Genomic DNA, 20463 nt, shown 5'->3' with positions numbered 1-20463 from the left:
TGTAGTGTGTGTATAGGTATACGTGGTTTAGAAGAGCCCCATATAAATGAAGTTGCTCTTTTTTGTACTATTCTCAAAAAATAGGAAGGAATTGGAATAGGGAGGACTCTGAATAGATAAAGCAATTTGGGTAGAATAGTCATTTTGATTGCATTAATCTTCCCTATCCAGGATAAAGGAAGTTGCAACCATTGTTTTATTAGATTTGTGATCTGTCTTAATACAGGAGGATAATTGGTTGAGAATAAGTCAGAATGAGATGCTGTTAAATGAATTCCAAGATATGGGATTGATTTTTCTGCCCATGTGAATGGGAGTGCAGCCCTAGCCAGGATCAATTCCATGTTTGTGAGAGAAATATTAAGCACTAGGCATTTCTTAGGATTAATCATAAGGCCGGATAGGGTTGCAAATCCATCAAGAGCTGGTATTAAGTTAGGACCAGAGACCTGTGGTGATGATAGAAAAAGTAATATATCGTCTGCAAATATACATAATTTGTGTGTAATACCTCCTACTTCAATGCCAGTTATAGTTTGGTTTGTTCTGATGTATTGGGCCATGGGTTCGAGTATAAGGGCAAATAATAAGGGAGATAATGGGCAACCCTGTCGGGTACCTCTTTCGATATTAAAGGCATCAGATTTGTATCCAGCGTATTTTATATAGGCTTTGGGTTTATTATATAATGCTTTGATCCATGTTAAAAAGTGGGGTCCAAAACCCCATTTTTGTAATGAATATTGCATATATTGCCAGGATACTGTGTCAAATGCCCTCTTAATATCGAGAGATAGAAAACATAAAGGGATTTTCCGTTTTTTAGCAATATGTGCCAATAACACTGCCCTGCGTATATTATCACCTGCCTGTCTATTTGGCATGAAGCCTACTTGATCTCTATGTATTAATTTTCCTGTAATGCTATTGAGGCGTTTTGCTATTATTTTTGCTAATAATTTAATATCAAGGTTTAACAGAGAGATAGGCCGATAATTCACACAGGAAGTATCATCAGAAAGGGGTTTTGGGATCATACAAACAATTGCCATTAGTGTTTCTTGCCGAAAAGAATGTCCTTCTAGAAGTTTGTTAAAAGTTTCAGTGAGAATGGGAGAGAGTATTTCTGAGAATGTTTTATAGTATAAAGCCGAGTAGCCGTCTGGGCCTAGTCTTTTGTTAAGTTTTAGGTCTTTTATGGCGTTAGCAACTTCATCTATAGTTATAGGCTCATCCAAACTGCTTTTTTGATTCTGAGACAACTCAGGTAAGGTTATTTTTGAGAAGAAGGATTCAGCCTCTGTAGGATTAAATTCATTGTTTGTCTTGTTTAAAGTTGCGAGATGTGAGTGAAATTTATGGACTATTTTAACTGGATTACAAGTATAAACATTTTTTGATAATTTCAAACGTATTGGTTTGAAAGATTTGTTAGTTGAATTTAATGCCCGAGCCAAATATGTACCTGGTTTGTTTGTATTCATGTAGAAATTGTGTTTGGAGCGTTTGAGGGATTTATCAACTGACTCAGTGAGAAATAGATCGTATTCCAATCTAGATTTTTCCAGATGAGATTTTGTACTCTGAGATGGATTATCTTGGAATGATATGTAGGCTGCATTAAAATTGAGTTCTAGTTTTTTTGCTAGATTTTTGCGTTCCCGTTTAAATAGTGCCATTTGTCTTTGTATTGTACCACGCAAGACAGGCTTATGAGCTTCCCACAGTGTTATTGGGGAAATGTCTGTTGTATTATTAATTGATATGTATTCCTTTAAAGCTTGTTCAATGGCGATCTGATGTAGTGGGTGTTTGAGCATTATGTCCGGTAAGTACCACGTTGGGTCATGCGCTTTTGGTATGGCTGAGGCTATAGTAGTGTATACTGCATTATGGTCAGACCACGGAATCGGAATTATATCTGATGCAATAATTTCTGGTATCATTCCTATTGTTAGAAAGATATGATCTATTCTGGTGAAGGTTTGATGAGGGTGCGAGAAATAAGTGAATTTCTTTTTCATTGGGTTACTTTCTCTCCACGAATCTACCAGATTGTATTTGGAAAGAAGTTTAGAAAAAGGTAATCTAGAGGTTATTTTGGATGGTGTAAAAGGTGATTTATCTAGAAATGGGAGGAGGACCTGGTTCGAATCCCCGCACATTATCACTGTTCCTATTTTGTGTGTATTAATCACTTGTAATATATGTGAGAGGAATGGTGTAGGTTGTTTGTTAGGAGCGTAGTAGGAAATCACCGTGATTGCTGTATCCATTATATAACCCATGAGTATCAGGTATCTACCTTCTGGGTCTTTAATTTCTGATGATAAGGTGAATGGTGTGGATCGGTGAAATGCAATTAGAGTACCCCTTTATTTGGTACAGGCAGAAGCCGTGTAAATTTGTTGATAAAAAGGAGAAATATATTTTGGAGTAGAATCTTTGGTGAAGTGTGTTTCTTGGAGGCATACTATGTGAGCCTTCTTGTTATGGAAAGTACGGAATACTTTGGTCCTTTTTTGAGGGACATTTATTCCCTGAACATTCAGGGAAAGTATATTCAGTGGTGCCATGGCAACAGATCAAATAGTTTTGACTTACTTTTTGTTATGCAGAGCTGACTGCGTAGATCAACCTGTGTGGACTGAAGAGATGAAAAGATAGAAAAGAAATGAGTGAATTCTGGAGTAAAGAGTAAACAAAAAACATATGAGATTAGATGATACATTGTATAAATTATTTTTTGCAAGTAATCACAATTTACCCGTGAAAGAGAATAAATATCTCTCTCAGGGGAATAAGTGCCTTCATCACACTCCCACATAATATGGTTGGGAGAATGAGGAGGGCTAATGGGGGTACACGGATCTTCCGCTTACAGGAGAGAAGTGCTATGTCAAAAGACATCAAAATGATGATTCATTAATTGGAGTGCAGAATATAGTTTTTGTTGAAATTATTTATTCCAGGGTGGTTGTATATGGTTAGTCTTGCCCTAGGCTAAATAATTCAGTTAGAAAGGTACTGTTAATAACTTTGGTATTGATGAAGATAGTTTGAATTATTTTGGGATTTTAACCCTTTTAGAGTAAACAATTACATATTTTATTCATATGTAACTGTTTAGATACTCATAAACTCATAAAATTGAGGTTGTATTGCTTCAGATTAGAATAAACAAAAACATAGTTCTAGGAACTAGTTAGGTAATAATATTTTTGTTTTAAGAAAAGAAAGAAAAAGCTTCCATTACTTCTGGATTATTGAACATATTTGTCCTAAAAAGTAATAAATCTATTGTTATTACCTGAAAATATATAACTGAACAAGAATTTCCTTATTTCACTTATATATTCTAAGGCTACATGAATCAGAAGTAATAAGAAATATAACTGGAATGTAACTTGATCCCATACAGTGTGTAACTATCAGAATGCAGTTACATTCAGTTATAAATACAGGTTTTTTATAGAGAACCATCTCTTAGTATAATAAATGAAGAGATATCAGGAATTAGGATGTCAGTCCATTGAATCTTCTTGGTCCATGGATGATGTGGCATAACGGCCTCTTTTGTGAGAATGATGATTCCCATTTTGTTCTGAAATTTTCTGGATGCTGCCTGAAGGTGAAGATGATGCCATTCTTCTGCGTGTGGGAGAGTTGCTGCTTGTGGGTTCTGTCAGATTTAATTTTAAAAGGGTTTGTTGTAGTTCATCTGCTGATCTGCTTCTGTAAATTGTACCTTGGTAGTTAAATCTGACTGAAAGGGGGAAGCCCCATTGATACATAATGTTGTGGCGTTGCAGTTCCATTAGTTGGGGTTTCATGGATCGTCTTTTAGTAATAGTAAGTTGGGATAGGTCAGCAAAAATTTGATAATTGTGTCCTTGAAAATTAAGTTCCTTTTTTTCTCTTGCAGCAATTAGTATTTGTTCTTTCGTTCTGTAATAATGAAATTTTGTGATTATATCACGTGGGGGTCCGTCTTTCTTTTTGGCTGTGAGGGCTCTTGTAATAGAGCAGTAATAGTAGATTGCAGGTCTGTCACAGTTTCAGGTATTCCCCTTATGCGCAAGTTTGAACGTCTGGCTCTATTTTCGTAATCTTCGAGCTTAGTTTGAAGTATTAAATTCTCTTCTTTTAATTGTTCCAATTCTGTTATATTTTCTTGGGTTGTAATTTCAATTTCATCAATTTTTATTTCTAAGGCTGCGGTGCGGTTTCCCAGCTCTCTTATTTCTTTGGTTAGGCTGTTTGTTATTTGGTCTGAGGTTTGTTTTAAAGCCTTATGAAGCATCTTTTCAAATTGTAATAATATTACTGGGGATGCTGAGGAGGCTTGTGGAGAAGTTTGTGAGAGGATTTGTTCTGTATCTGACTCAAATGGAGAGTCTTGCTGTGACATTTTCTGTCTGTGAGAGCGCCCTGATGCTGTATATTGTGAGGTGACTGGAGCTGCTTTAGTTGCAGTGAGTGCCTGTGAGCTCTTTGTGAGGTGATTTTTATTTCTGCCACGGCTTCCTAACAGTACCATATTTCCTGCCCAAACTTTCACAGTTTGTTCCCTGGGGCAAAAAGGTTCAAATGGATACCTTTTGAGCCTGCAGGCTCCGCTTTGTCCTTCTCTTCTCTCCTCAGCGGTGTGGAGCTCTAACAATGCATGTCTGCTCCGCTAGGCTCCGCCTCCTGTCCCCCTAGACTCTTTCTCAACCACACACTAGACACTGCATACACCATGCGCAGCACACTGCAAATTTTATATATTCTAGATCCCAAATCTATTTGGGATTTGGCAAGGAAGTTTGGTTGGAGACCTCAGTGAAGGTTTGTGGGGGGCCACTGGGTAAAACCATATCCGCTCTTGGTGGTAATGTGGGTGCCTTTGCCCTCTCTTAATTTGGCCCTACTCAGGCCCTAGATGTTGTAAACTACTTTTCAAGCAATATAATGCTGCATTCCCCCACATATTGTATTGTAACAGCCACCATACTAAAGACTAAATATTAAGGGCCGGTTCACACCAATGCAAATTAGATGCGACTTACACCCGCATCCAATTCGCAGGACATTTTAAAATACTTTCATTAGAATGAGGCTGGTTCACATATATGTTCGTTATATTCACACTGCACATTGCCCAAAAAACGTGTGTGTTTGGGCTGGTTCACACTGCTGCTGTGCGAATTTTGCGCAAATTTGATCCAATTTGCGTTGCAAATTTTTGTTGCGAATTCTTTGTGTTCTGGCGAATGCACTGCGATTCTACGGCAAATATTGCACTGAATTCGCATCACACACGGAACTCGCACAGGACCCTTTTTGTACGCAGCTTAGATTCTCAGCGCATTGATGTGAACGCCACTAATGGAAAACTATGTTATTTAAATGACTTGCGAATTTGAGCGATAGCAACAGCTCAAATTCGCAATAGAATTCTCAGCAGTGTGAACCGGCCCTTTTCTGGGCATTGCGGTGCGAATTACAAGCACATTATCTTCTGTGAACGCATCTGATTCGCAGATGCATCCTGTTCTGAACACAAATTATCTCCCCTCACTATTAACCCTCCTTGCTCAGCTGATCTGCAGATAGAACGGAGATGTACCGCTGAACAGCTGTTTTTTTCTCTTCGCAGAGAAAACGGAGCTGGAATTTGCACCAGACTGGTGTGAACCCAGCCTAAAAAGTCTTAGAAAATGTCATTATGCATTAAGTACAAAAAAAACTTGCAATATACTAAAAAATTTTTATATTTATAAAGTGCATAATATTTCACTATAAAAAAAATTACCGTATTCACACCCCAAGTTTAGGAGGGAAATTTAAGGAAAAAAAACGTACATTTTAAATGCCCATCAATGCAGCCTCGCACAGTGTCTCCATCTGCAGCCTTGCCCAAAATTGCAGCATGATGGGTTTTACAATTTTAGCGCCGCCAAGCTACAGAGCCAGATGTCCTGTGTATTCGGCTCGTCTCGCAGTCCCGCCCCTTGGCCTGGCTCCTATGATGGACACAACTCAGCTCGGTCTATTTCGGCGGCTCTCGCTCTTCTTCTGCTCAGAGACAGCAGAGATCGGCGTATAACACGCACTCACGATTTTCCCCTGATTTTAAGGGGAAAAAAGTGCGTGTTATACGCCGATAAATACAGTAAGTAGATAAACATGAATAATAAGTGCCTTTTTGTATGCAGAAAGTGATCATGTTCCTAATATACTGTAGTTTCTTACTGGTTGCTTTTCAGAAAGTAGTTTCCCACAGTCTCCTGATGCTATGTGAATACCAGGTTGCTCTGTACTTGGGGTCATTACAGCCCTTTGCTTTGCATTGCCCGGTCATCTTCTTAATGTGACCCTTTGTGACAGCTTATAAAGCCAAGCCTGTAAAAGAAAAGCATGTATACTTGCTTGCCTTTCCAGCTACCTTTTTCGTAGAGGTTGTAAAGGCTTATTTTTTCATAACATAATTAAAAAAACATCTTATACATACCTGCTCTGTGCAATAGTTTTCGCACAGAAGGGCCCTGAACCTCCCTCTTCTGGGGAGTCTGCTGGTACTCATGGCTCCTCCTCCCTTTCAAGTGCCCAAATGGCAAGTTGCCTCCTAGGGGGGCACTCATGCAGGCTCGACCCCTGACCTGGGCTATGTGTGTCAATAAACAGAGCAGCGGAGTATAAAGACACAGGACTCTGGACAGAATCACTTTAAATTTATATGTCTGGGCAAAACCATATTTAAAAAAAAAAAAAACATATTCATGTAACACATACATGTTTTCCCAATGTTGTATCCCTTTTAACACTGCATGTACACAAAAATTACCTGCTGATCCTTTATTGCTTTAGGGCTGGTTCACACTAGTGAGATTTGTGACTATGTGGTGCAATTTTGAAAAGGCTTTCTGTGCCACTTTGGTGCAATTGGGCTCCATAGAATGCTAGCCACATCCTGAAGTCTCATCAAGGTCGCACTACATGATTGCACTGAAAGTCCCATCGGAATCGAGTCACTGTAGCGTGAACTGAGTCAATGATGCTGCCTCTGTTGCCCTACCTGAGGTCTCACCTGCTGGACTTAAGAGAACAACCTTATATTATGGAGATGCATAGGTATTCTCTAGTTCACAGAGGAGAACTGAGCATGGCAGGATCAATATAGGCATGTGTTGCAGAAAAAAAAAACTTTTTTTTTTTTTTTCCTTTTGCCTAGGCCTATTCTTTAGGTTTAAACTGGCTATGTTGACCACTATAGAGTATTTATCTGTTTTACATTGTTTTATTTACTATTTTTACAACTAACTGGAAAATATGTAACAATTAAAACTTTTGAATGAACATTCTCAGTCCTAATTGACCAATCAAGGAACATGTAGCCTTTTGATGTTTATCCTCCCTCCTAAGGCTCGGTTCACACTGGGGCGACTTGTCAGGCGACCTAGTCGCCTGACAAGTCGCCTCCCGTTCTGTGCTATGGAACCGTTCTAATTGGAGCGACGCAAGTCGCTCCGACTTAGAAAAAGGTTCCTGTATTACTTTGGGGGCGACTTGGGGCGACTTGCATAGACTTCTATGCAGAAGTCGTCTCGCAAGTCGCCCCGGCAGTCGTTTGCAGGTCGCCTCGCTGAGGCGACCTGCAAGTCGTGCCGCCCATGTGTGAACCGAGCCTAAGCCTTGCTACATATATTTTGCAGCAAAATAACACATTCTGCACATTTTTGTATTGGATTGTGTGTTGTACTACTACTTCTGTTCTGCTCTGTAATTCAGTTGGTGATTCGTTCCACTTGTTCTACCTCTCCAAACTAAGTACTGCAAATGTGATCTCTAGAACTGATCCTGTTGTAGCAAGATAGCTATAACTTACAGTCTCAGTAGAATTGGCAGACAGTGACTCAATCCAAATGACCTCCTGCAGATTGTAGAAACCTTTAATCCACAAACTTGTGCAGATCATAACTGATTAAATTAATGGGTAAAAAATAAATTGGTGTGTCTAACTCCAGCAGGATACAGTACATGTGGTGAATGGAGGCTAAAGCATGAAGAAGGGTGCGAATAACAACATTAGGTATCCCCTAGCTACAGAGTGAGGTAGGGACAAATTATTTAAAGGCAAACAAACAGCAATGCATGTGTAACGTGATACCGCTCATTATTTAATATTTTGTATAAGTAATATAAGTAAGTAATATAAAAAAATGTAATATACAGTGTGTGTATAATTAATATATGTGTGTGTGTGTATATATATATATATATATATATATATATATATATATATATATGTGTATATATATATATATATATATATATATATATATATATAAACTTGTAAAACTTGGTGTTTAATTGCATTCATATAATAATATTTTCATTTTTTTTTTTTTTAGGATGCCTTTTATCACTTTATTGCTGCCATGTTCTACCTAAGTGCTTCAGTACTGCAGGCTTATACAACAATAGATTTAGTTGGCTTTGGTGAAATCTATCAAGAGAACATCGCTGCAGTGGTAACTGTCATATTTATTTTGTAATCTCTAAGGACTAGTTTATACCATATCAGCTGAGCTGCTTTGCAGCACAACACAAGGGAATATAGAAAACAATTGTTTTCAACATGCCCTGTTTACACAAAATGCAGACATACTGACCATGACCACTGATATTGACTACTGAAGATCTGACAGATTTTAGCATGCACAACACAACCTACCTCACTGCATGTCACCACACCAGGTGCATTGCGACAAGCTAAAATCTGACCACTAATATTGACCACTAAAGATCTGACAGTGTAGAAGTGACCCCTAACATTGGTGGTCAGTGGAAAATTGTTCTCTAGTACTGGGGGGTCAGTATAGGCAGGAAATTGATTCACCCCTGCTCATTGCTCAAGGAACCTCTAGCAACCTCAGAAGGAACCATAGTTGAGAGAGGCTGCTGTATACAGTGAGGTATGATGCCAAACCTACTAAAAAATACATTAAGGGTTTAAATGCACTTTTTATATTTGGTCTACAAAAAACATTTAGCGCTAATGATGTATTGTGCATATACAAATGAAGAAAACTAATTTTTTTTAAATGCACTGTTCCTTTAAATGTCCAAAGTGCAACATATTGAAAGCATACTGTCCCCTTTAAGAGACATGTTCTCAGTTGAGTGCATGTGAACATCCCAATCACATTAAAAAATGGGATATCTAAAATATAATTCAGTATATAAAAAAATATAGTCCATCTAAACATTTCAAGACAGGAAATATAAAAATGACAAACTTTACAATGATGCCTCTATAAATTCCACACCACCTCAATGACAAACTCTTACCAGAAGGTGTTGACCCCACAAACAAATGAGTAGGTCACACGACGCTCAAGCATGTGTACAATCCCCCAGGTCTGGCATGGTATCCTCCAGCAACCAATAATGTCAGCAGATCTCAAGCATATACTGTATATAATCACCCAGGTTAAAACCGTATCCTCCAGGAATTGCCATTGGCAGCAGATCTCAGAATTGTCATACAAGAAGTAAAGTGCTCCCACCTATATAAATGGTAATAACTCGCATAAGGTCAGCTAAAAACATTCCACACCACCAAAAACATGGAGTCCCACTCCTAGAACTTCCCAACATGGTTAGCGCATTGCTATTTCCGAAGTGTTTCTTCATAAACTGACATTATTAGGGCTAATGTGTAAATAGTGTGCACATGGAAAACAATCAGAATTCCTGACTTAGGTTTAAACCTAGACTATAAAACGTAAATTTGGAAACCAGTTATTGTGCGCAAGAGAAAATTTACCTCTTAGGACAGTTTGCATACATCTACACTATTGTGTTCTATTGTACATTAACTAATATATATTTTTTGTTCTGCAGGTATTTGCCTATATTGCAACAGTACTCTATGTGGTCCATGCAGTGCCATCTCTGTTCAGATGGAAAAGATCTCCTTAAAAAGTCCTAAAAATATGAAATGCAGATGGAATAGTCTTCTGTGTTGCTTTTTAAATGTGTAGGTTTACTGAACAATTACATCTAGGTCAGTTTTAACAGTGGCTTAAAGTGGCAAACTACATTTATTTTTTACATTGATCGTTCTAAAATATCAAGTATACCATGGCTATGTGTGATTTTTTTTTTTTTTTTGTCCCTTACCATTGTTGTCAAGCTACTTTTTTTTTTTTTTTTTTTTTGTCCTGTGCATGCTTCCTATCCTCCTCCCTGATGCACTTCACCACTACCAATGTAAAGCGAGGAGTGTTTTTATTTCTGGTCACATGATCACATTATACATACTGTACTGAGAGATGAAACCAAGAAAGAGAGAGATAGTACATTCAAATTATATTAAAACATATTGTTTTTATTTTATAAAAAATGTGAGTTTTGTGTCATTTTAATTGGATCAGAAAAAAAAAATAAGTTAAAATGTCTATTTTATCTGCATATAGCTGTCCATAGTAAAGCACTGAGAGTAATAAACTCTGAGAAATCTGTCCGCTAAGGGTGCAAGTGCTATTACCATTATCCCAGTACAAAAAGCAACACTATAATCATGCCACACATCTGATAAAGTCCCTTTACCTACTTGAAATATATTTTGCTATGGCTGCTTAGTATCGTGAGGCCTATTTAAAGGGCATGGATAGTGTATTATAAGTGAATATATAGTCTGAATTATTACTGCAGTGTTTACCTTACAGCTATGTTTGGTGTGACTTTCACGGTTTTAAACCAAGAGATTTGTAGATAACCACTACAGGGAGCTTTTTTTCCCCTCATCCTCATTCAACCCTTCTAATAAAGCAGAATTTCACTTAAAAGTGAAAATTCCATTTATCCTCCTCCCCTCCCCTCCCCTTCCCTCACCCTCCACCTCTGTTGGCAGTGATTTTTTTTATTTTTATTTTTTTGGGACTGGGTAACTTTTCCTGACAGGTACCCACTTCCTCTGAGTTGAAAATAGTAGAGGTTGCCACTCCCCCCAACCTCCTGAGACATGTCACAGTCCCAGGAGGCAGTGGGACCAGTCCTGTCTCACCGAGAGGCAGTCACAGCCAAGATGGTGGTGCCATGGACCTGAAGACCAGTGAAGACAACGCTGGACTCCTGGACTGGTAAGTACCTGTTAATTAAAAATCCGCAGCCACAGTCACTGCGCTTTCTGAATGGCCGGTGGGGGAAGGAGAAGGGGGGACGAACTTCTGAGTGATCTCACTGCGGCAAGATCTCTCGGAAGTGGGGACGGGTACCTGTCAAAAACAGATACCTGCTCCCCGTTAGACCCCCCCCTCCCCTAAAGGTGCCAAATGTGGCACTGGAGGGGGGAAGGAGGCAGATATGCGGAGCTTCCACTTTTGGGTGAAACTCCACTTTAACTAACTGTAATTCCTCTTTAACAACTGTTGAAATATATCAGTCATGTTGTGAGTGCATTTTGACTGAGTCAGCTGAGGAATTGATTTGCTTTCTGAGAAGGTAAAGCATCGACATTATGGGGTTGATTTTACTAAAGGGGAAAAAAATGCATTTCCTCCGGAGCTTGGTAAATGAGCAAAAGCTCTGCTTCCACCATCCAAACATGCAAACAAAAATGCTGTTTTATTTTATTTTTCCTTGCACGTGATTGAGTACTCTTTGCAAAGTGAAGACTTGCCTCATTTACTAAGCTCTGGAGAAACTGCACTTGCAAAGTCTATTTGCCTTTAGTAAATCAATCCCTGTGCAGCACAGAAAAGCATTTTAATGCCTCTCAGACAACTTTTTCCTGTGTTTTTAGATGTTCCTACTTTAGCCGTGTTTTAGACGTGTTTAGATGCATTTAGTCACATTTACACTGTTTAGCCTCATTTAGAGTGTCTAATCTGATGCTGGATGCTCAGAATTCTATTTTTTTTTCTAAGAGCAGCTAAACTGGACGTGCCTAAACGCAGATAAACTGTCAAATTGAATGGAGCTACTGAAAAATCATTACATGCATTTTTATGTAATTTTATAGGGCATTTGTAAAAGTCTTCTAAATTCATATAACTGCAGGTTTGATGGTGCCAGTGTAAACAAGGCTTTAGAGTCTATGATAAATGCAATGGATCTCCTTTTGGAGTGAAACATACTGGATGGAAGGGCTCAGGGGGGTGGAGTAGCATGCATGTCAATCAGGTTTTACATTTAAATACATACAGTATTTTACCTAAAAAAAAGTAATAAATTAAAATAGGAAATTGTACTTCAAATGTAGGCAGAAGCTTATTCCACTGCTACCTCTTCATTAGATTATATAGTAGGAACATGAATGGGTTTACAACTAGGAGGAATGTAATTAATAGTTTTTCATTCTCCAGTTTTTTTTTTTTGTTTTGTTTTTTTATGTGTAAATATGATTTGAAAAAGAGAAAATATATTCAATACTATTCTTTTTGTGTGTGTTTCATTTTTTTAAAATGCTTTTTGTACTCGTTCGGTGAAAGGGATTATTTAATTTTGCCAGTAAGAAATACTGTAGAATATTTGCATGTTTTAAAGAAATCTTGCCATGTCTTTGCTGTACTTTCTTGAATTTGGAAAAGTAATAAACAAAGTATTAAACAGCTGATGAAAGCTGAAACATCTTTTGTTGCTATTGGTTACATTACTCTAAATGGTCAGACCTTTTACAAGATTTGTTATGTTCATACTTGTCTAACATGTATATACAGTATTTACTTGTGTATAACATACTTAATTTGTGTATGTCGTCATGCTAATCCTGTAATTTGTAATATTAAAAGTCCACTTCTTAATATATTCAAAATAATTCCAATGTGTTTAATCTGCAAATAAAATCCATACTATACAGTTTGACGTTCGTGATTTAATAGGATCATTGGTTTACCTATAGACTGTCTAAAACCAATTGCTTAAAGAGGAGTTCCGCCCCACCACGAAAAAATTAAGTCAGCAGCTACAAATACTATATCTGCTGACTTTTAATATTAGGACACTTACCTATCCAGGGTTCCTAAGATTTTGGCACCCCAGCAGATTTTCGGATTGGCTCTCGGGTGCTGCCACCACCTTTCAGCTTCATGGCCGGTTCCCTATTGCGCATGCGTGAAGCGCGCTTTCTAACTGGCCCAGCGCTGGAGGAGGAGGGCTGAACATCTGAGGGACGGCGCCGCGGTGCAGTCTCCTGAAAGTGGGGAAGGGTACCTGTCAAGAACATGTACCCATTCCTCCCCCCTGAAATGTGCCAAGTGTGGCACTGGAGGGGAAAGCAGATAAGTGGAGCTTCCACCTTTGGGTGGAATTCCGCTTTAAATCTCAGATAAGATTTTACCTGTTTAATGTTGTGACAATTATGTATACCCCCTCTCCCTACAGAGATTTTCTAGCTCAGGGCACAACAATCTAGGCACGAGCAGACTGAGAATAATCATTGCTGAGGGAGGTTAACTCCTAATACACACACACACACACACCCACAGTAGCCGCCACCACCATGTGTCACGTGTTTTAATGCAAACATGTTTACAGCATCTATTACAATTCTGACATAAGTTTTATTTTTTTAAAGCCGCACAAGAGACGGTACTTACATTGAATGAGGAGTGTCTGTCATTCTGCAAGCTGCTATTCAGTCCTCTGCCCAAAATTTGGTATTTTTTTTTCCACTTTCAGAGATACCAGTAAACATGATAAATAGCCCCTAATGGGGCCCAGACAGCAACAAAAACCTGTTTGGTGTTCTAATCCCTCTCCACTCTGTTCAAAACTAGGAAAAAAAAGTTTTGCCTGTATCACTCACTGCCACAACCAGACAGGAGTGTAACAGTTTTTACAATGTAACAGTTTTCTTAAAGGTTGGAACAAATTCTTTTCTGCTTAGGGCAGTTATATTTATCTTAACTATGAGCTCCAGGCTCCCCCAAAAAGATTAAAAGTCAGCAGCTACAAATACTGTAGTTGCTGACTTAATTTAAGAACCCTTAGCTATCCAGGGATCCAGCATTGTCCTCATCAGAGCCGATTCTTCAATCGGCTTAGATTGCAAGCATTGTCATTTTAAGTATGGGAAACCACAGGTCTCAGAAGCCTTGCGGCTTCACAACCAGTTTCCTACTGTGCATACGTAAACTGCACTGCACTTTGTGAACGGTCCCATAGTCTTCTGGGTCCTGTGATGTGTCCCAGAAGGCTGCAGGGGAAGGAGGGGGCCAAACTTGCAGTTCAGATCACCGAAAACCAGGAACCTAATTTCCCCCCCCCCTCCAAAAAGTGCCAAATGTTCCGGTGGGGGGTAGGAGGATGCAAACAAGTGGAATTGCCCCTTTTGGGTGAAATTCTGCTTTAACTATTTAGGAAAAACCATGCAAGAAAATATTTGCAGAAAAAAATAGAAATTTGGAGAACCCAAACTTAGTGGTAAATTACATTTATAGTTTTTGGGGGCAAATCCTGTTAGTAACTTTTTGGCCTTCTTCTTTAAAAAAAAAATAAAAAAAAGTATGGGCAGCTAGGCACTGCTATGGGAGGATGTGTACCAATGCTAACAATTTTTGAAAAATTACTGTACATTGGAGAGAGGCAGAGAATTCTTGTCATTATGCTTCATGGGACATGGAAAAAACAAATCTTTTAAATTACAGTTTGGAGGATTCCACAGCTGTACGTTGTGTTGTGGAACAGCGTGATTTTTTTTCTGAAAGCCTCGGTGAAAGCATTCTGTTGCAGCACATATTTGGATGTAGATTTTTTTTTTTTTTTTTTTTTTTTTTACTTTAAAGTCTTTTTCTAAAAGAAGTTGAAGAAAGAAAAGACATACTGTGTATATAATAGACAACAGCACAGCATAATCATCCAATACAGAAACAAAATGTTACAAATATGTCCTCCACATATGATAAAAAAAAACAAAGACCGGTGTGTGAATATCAGCACCATTTCAAGGTGCTGAACAGTACAGATAAATGAGTTGCATAACGTTGACCTGAAAAAAGATAGGGCGAAAAATGTAAAAAGATCAGAACCTGACTTCCATGTGGTAGCCTCATACACAAAGGTGTGACGAAGAGCCCACTCCACCAAAAGTTACATATTCCAAAAGAGAAGAGAATGGGACAATAAATGAAGAGGGTGTTGGGGAGGTATATCCCATCTCACTGGACAATCTCCCACACTTCCATATGGACCAGATGCCGGGGGGACATATCCTGCAACAGAACTAAAATTCTAGAAGATGCCAAATTTTATTAAGTTTAGGGATTGTGTTGTGAAGTCGAGCTGTCAAATATTCCATATTGTAAACATCATGAATACGTTTATGCAGATCTGTTCGGGAGGGCGGTAATTGCTGCTTCCATTTTAGGGCTATTAACCACTTCAGCCCTGCAAGAATTTCCCCCCTTCCTGACAATTTTGAAAAAAAACACAATATTTTTTACTTTTTGCTATAATAAATATCCCAATTTTAAAAAAACAAAAACACATTTTTTCCTCAGTTTAGGCCAATATGTATTCTTCTACATATTTTTGGTAAAAAAATTGCAATAAGCGTATATTGATTGGTTTGCGCAAAAGTTATAGCGCCTACAAAATAGGTTATTGATTTTATGGCATTTTTATTATTATACATTTTTTTTTCACTAGTAATGGCGGCGATCTGCAATTTTTATCGAGACTACGACATTGCGGTGGACAGATCGGACACTTTTGACACTTTTTTGAAACCATTGACCTTTATACAGCGATCAGTGCTATAAATAGCCACTGATTACTGTGTAAATGTCACTGGTAGGGAAGGGGTTAACACTAGGGGGCGATCAAGGGGTTAAATGTGTTCCCACTGTGAGGGATGGGACTGACTGGCGGAGGAGACCGATCAGTGTTCCTATATACTGGGAGCACACGATCTGTCTCCTATACCCTGACAGAATGTGGATTTGTGTGTTTACACACACACATCCCCGTTCCTGCTCTGTCAGGAGCAATCTTAGCCCTAGAAGATAAGGTACAAACAAAAAAGGACACATCAGCCTAGTGCATTATCCCACAAAATTTAATAAGAAATAGTCGTCATAAATTATACACACAAACATATGAATTAAAAAATGTTAATTCATATGTTTGTGAGTATAATTTGTGATGACTATTTCTTAATAAATACTGTGGGATAATGCATTAGGCTGGTGTGCCCTCTTTTGTTTGTTCTTTGTAGTGGTTTCAGAACAACCCCAGTCTGGGAGGCAGCAAGGCTTGAGGCTATATCTCCCTGTCATAGAGTCATTCTCAATACCCTTTACTGGGATATCACACTTTTGCACAGGAGATTTTTTGTTTTCTTGTCTCTAGAAGATAATGTACCCGATCAAGAGGAATTGGTGAGCCAAAAAGGGATTCCAGAAGTGAGCCAGTTGATTCCCAAAAGGAACGTATTTTAGGGAATTGCCAAGAGATGTGGTACAATGTTCCTATAGACATGTCGCCAACATGTAGAAGGTAATATTGGATTGATAGCATGTAAAATTTCAGGTGCAAGGTACCAATGAAACAAAATCTTATACTGATTTTCCTTATAAAGTGTACATATGGACGTTATCCCAGATAGTTTCACATTACTCCAACTTCAGGGTCCAGCCTATGGAGCCTTCCCACTTTATCATATACAGCAGCTGTGTTTGGGAAATGGTCCGCCTTCCTTTTTTTTTTACCACATATAGAGCTTTCTTTTGGTGGTATTTGATCACCTCTGCAGTTTTTATTTGGCTTTATATACAAAAAAAAGGCTGACAATTTTTGAAAAAAACGATTTTTTACTTTCTGCTATAAAACATTCCCAATAAAAAAAATTAAAAAATCTAATTTCTTCATCAGTTTAGGTAAATATGTATTCTGCTACATATATTTGGGGAAAAAAATTCCCAATACGTGTATATTGATTGATTTGTGCAAGAGTTATATCGGCTACAAACTATGGCAGATTTTAATTTTTTACTAGTAATGGTGGCGATCAGCGACTTCTAGTGGAACTGCGATATTGTGGCGGACAAATCAGACACCTAGCTGACTCTTTGACACTTTGTGGGGACCAGTGACACTACAGTGATCAGTGCTAAAAAAATAGGCACTGTTACTGTACTAATGACACTGGCAGGGAAGGGGTTAACAGGGGCGATCAAAGGGTTAAATGTGTTCCCTGGGTGTACTTACTAACTGTGGGGGAGGTGCTTTGACTGGGGGAATGTAAAGATTTGTGTCGCTGCTTAGCAAGAACACAGGATCAGCACATTCCCCTCTCACAGAACAGCGGTCTGCCTTGTTTACATTTCTGGCTTTTTTCTGAACGATCGGCGGGTCCCGGTGGACATCGCGTTCGCCGGACCCATTGATTGACTCCCACTGTGGCCTATCACAGCGGGTGTGGGTTGCCGGCAGCAGGCGTGTGCGTCCCAGACACAAAAGTGTCAGATCACGTACTAGGTACACGATCTGTCACACAACGACTGCCCTGCTGCAGTAAATGTAAGTGGGGCGGACGCTAAGCGGTTACATTTCAAAGCCCTTAAATTTCAAAGTGTGTGTTGTCAGTCCTGCCTATTTCTATTCTAATGCATTTCAAAGAACACAGACCTATCTTCATCTCCATAACCCCTACTTGTACATGAGCAGAGAGTACAGGAAGTTATGAGCTCAAGAGACATGTTTTGCATGTCACAAACAAAAATCTTCACTGGTATATTTTGAATACCAAAGGGATCAGAGAAGAGAAGAGAAGGGTTTACATACACTTTAAGTATTAAGAGACCACAGATGGAAAAGAAGTGTAATGCCGCGTACACACGGTCGGACTTTTCGACCGGACTGGTCCAATGGATGCCGACGGACCAAAGCCGGCGGACAATCCGATCATATGTGGGCTTCACCGGATCTTCAGCGGACTTTTTCAGTCGCAAATCTGACGGACTTTAGATTTGGAACATGCTTCAAATCTTTACATCGTAACTCCGCCGGACCCAGAAATCCGCTCGTCTGTATGCTAGTCCGACGGACAAAAACCCACGCTAGGGCAGCTATTGGCTACTGGCTATCAACTTCCTTATTTTAGTCCGGTCGTACGTCATCACATACGAATCCGTCGGACTTTTGTGTGATCGTATGTAGTTAAGTCCGTTCGTTAGAAAGTCCGCCACAAGTCCGCCAAAAGTCTGTCGGACGGGTTTTCGGACTTTTGTAGCCGAATAATCCGACCATGTGTACGCGGCATAAAAACTTGACAAGTTTCAGGTCAGTTTTCTTTTCAAATCCAGTCCGCAATGTACTAGACACCGGGTACAGGCAGATGTTTTGCTACAAGAATAAACAGATCACAAATGATAAAGCAGTGTTATGCCCATACACACGATCGGAAATGCCGCCAGCAAAAGACCAATGTGAGCTTTTGATCGGAAAATGCGACCGTGTATGCTCCATCAGACTTTTGCTGGCAGAATTCTAGCCAGCAGAAGATTGAGAGCAGGTTCTCTATTTTTCGGTCGGAAAAAGTTCCTATCCGAAAAAGCAATCGTCTGTATGCAATTCGGATGTGCAAAAAATCACGCATGCTCGGAAGCATTAAACTTCATTTTCTTGGCTCGTCGTAGTGTTGTACATCACCACGTTCTGGACGGTCGAAAGTTCAGAGAACTTTTGTGTGACTGTGTGTATGCAAGACAAGCTTGAGCAGAATTCCATGGGAAAAGCCATCATATATCTTTTTCCGACCAAAATCCTGATCGTGTGTACGCAGCATAAGGGTGGCAAGTGGCAGTGCAGTTTAAATGAGTAAGACTAGGCTGAAATGTATTAGAGACACAGGGCATAGGCAGATGCTTTCATTCAAGAATTAACAGACTGCATGTTAGTGTCTTGCACACTCTTTTGCCTTGTCCCTGGATTGTTCCTATTGTCTGTCACCAGATCTGACCACCAATTGCCTTTGATATTAAATTACTGGCTTTTCGCAAATTGGTGCAGCAGTCCATGCTGGATATTCCTAAAGCCCACAGGTACTTTTTGTTATATCTTTGTTCAGTTCCTCATTTTATGACAACTATAGTGTTGTACAGTATATTTAGCCCCAGGGCCAACCAAGTACCACTACACCTGTTTGCTTAAGGAAATGGAGGCTGTTGTAGGTGAACTTACACTCCTTAGCTATAGTCTCTGAACTCTGGCACTGGGGTGAGCATTACACTGCAGATATTGGGCAGCACAGTGGTGTAGTGGATAGCACTTTCCCCTAGCAGTAAGAAGGATCGCTGGTTCAAATCCCAACCACGACACTACCTGCCTGGAATTTGCATGTTCTCCATGTGCCTGCGTGGGTTTCCTCCGGGTACTCTGGTTTCCTCCCACACTCCAAAGACATGCTAGTAGGTTAATTGGATCCTGTCGAAATTGTCCCTAGTATGTATGAATGTGAGTTAGGGACCTTAGATTGTAAGCTCCTTGAGGGTAGGGACTGATGTAAATGTACAATGTATATGTAAAGCGCTGTGTAAATTGACGGTGCTATATAAGTACCTGAAATTAATAAAAATAAATAAAATAAAAAGTGTAAAACTGCCCTGCAACGGGACAGTTTTCAAGGATAGATTCAGCTTTGGGAACAGGTTACATGTCCCACCTGTATTTGGAGTGGAATATGTAACATGTTTCTGCTCCTGCAGTGTTTCCCCTGAGTCCCCCCCCCTTTCCTGTGTTACAGAGGGATCTTCTTCCCGCACCAGATGTCACGATTTGAAAAGCAAGCATCATTCATTCAAAGAGTTCTATGAATGAATAGACTACAAGTACCAACTTTCTTTGCAGCTGACGGCTTGTAGTTCTCAATGAACTATGAGGACGCTGATGAGCATCCTCGTAATTCATTGAATTTTCCTGGACTGACGTAAGTACCTGCTCATATCAGAGGTACAGGCAGACCACTGCACTAACAGTCTGAAAGAGCCTGACATTGCACCCCAATCTCCTGATCACAGGTGCAATGCTTTACAGGCTCCCAAATAAAAAAAATGGTAAATACACATTTTTCTACCTGTAAACAAAATGTGCATTGTAACGAGCCCCTTGCTCGCTCTGTTCCACTCTCCCGACACTCCTCTGCAGCTATAGAATCAGATTGCAGATCGCAACATCTGATGGTTCTGTCATCCAATGCCCCGGGATTAGAACTACAGCTATGTGCCGTTCTAACCCAGTTGTGATAGCTCAGAACAAACACCAGGCAGGCTGTATGTAAGTTCAACCAGGAATCTCTCTTTATTGACAGGAATACAGTCTCTTTTATACAGGAAAGAGGAGGTGCAGACCTCCTGCTCATGTTACTCTAACAATACAGCTGTAACCTAATTAACATGAGCTAATTAACTAATCCCTTTAGACAGCCTAGATGACTCAGACATGACCTTTAGGCCAGACTGGCCATCTTGTAGT

The 20463-nt window shown here is 39.4% G+C and overlaps 1 protein-coding gene across 2 annotated transcripts in view; it reads left to right on the top strand.

Moving 5' to 3' along the window:
* Positions 1-12612, top strand: part of LOC141140660 (myelin and lymphocyte protein-like) — a 398217-nt gene extending 385605 nt beyond the window's left edge. For both annotated transcript variants that reach the window (XM_073628061.1, XM_073628060.1), the window contains exons 3-4: positions 8397-8516; positions 9892-12612. In XM_073628061.1, the coding sequence (XP_073484162.1) occupies positions 8397-8516; positions 9892-9969 (198 nt within the window). In that variant the 3' untranslated portion in view covers positions 9970-12612. The remainder of the gene's footprint in view (positions 1-8396; positions 8517-9891) is intronic.
* Positions 12613-20463: the final 7851 nt, after the last annotated feature.

Source organism: Aquarana catesbeiana, linkage group LG04 (genome assembly GCF_042186555.1).
Source record: "Aquarana catesbeiana isolate 2022-GZ linkage group LG04, ASM4218655v1, whole genome shotgun sequence".
Lineage (NCBI taxonomy): Eukaryota > Metazoa > Chordata > Amphibia > Anura > Ranidae > Aquarana > Aquarana catesbeiana.
The sequence above is the reverse complement of the archived record's forward strand: the minus strand, read 5'-3'. Positions and strand labels throughout refer to the sequence as shown.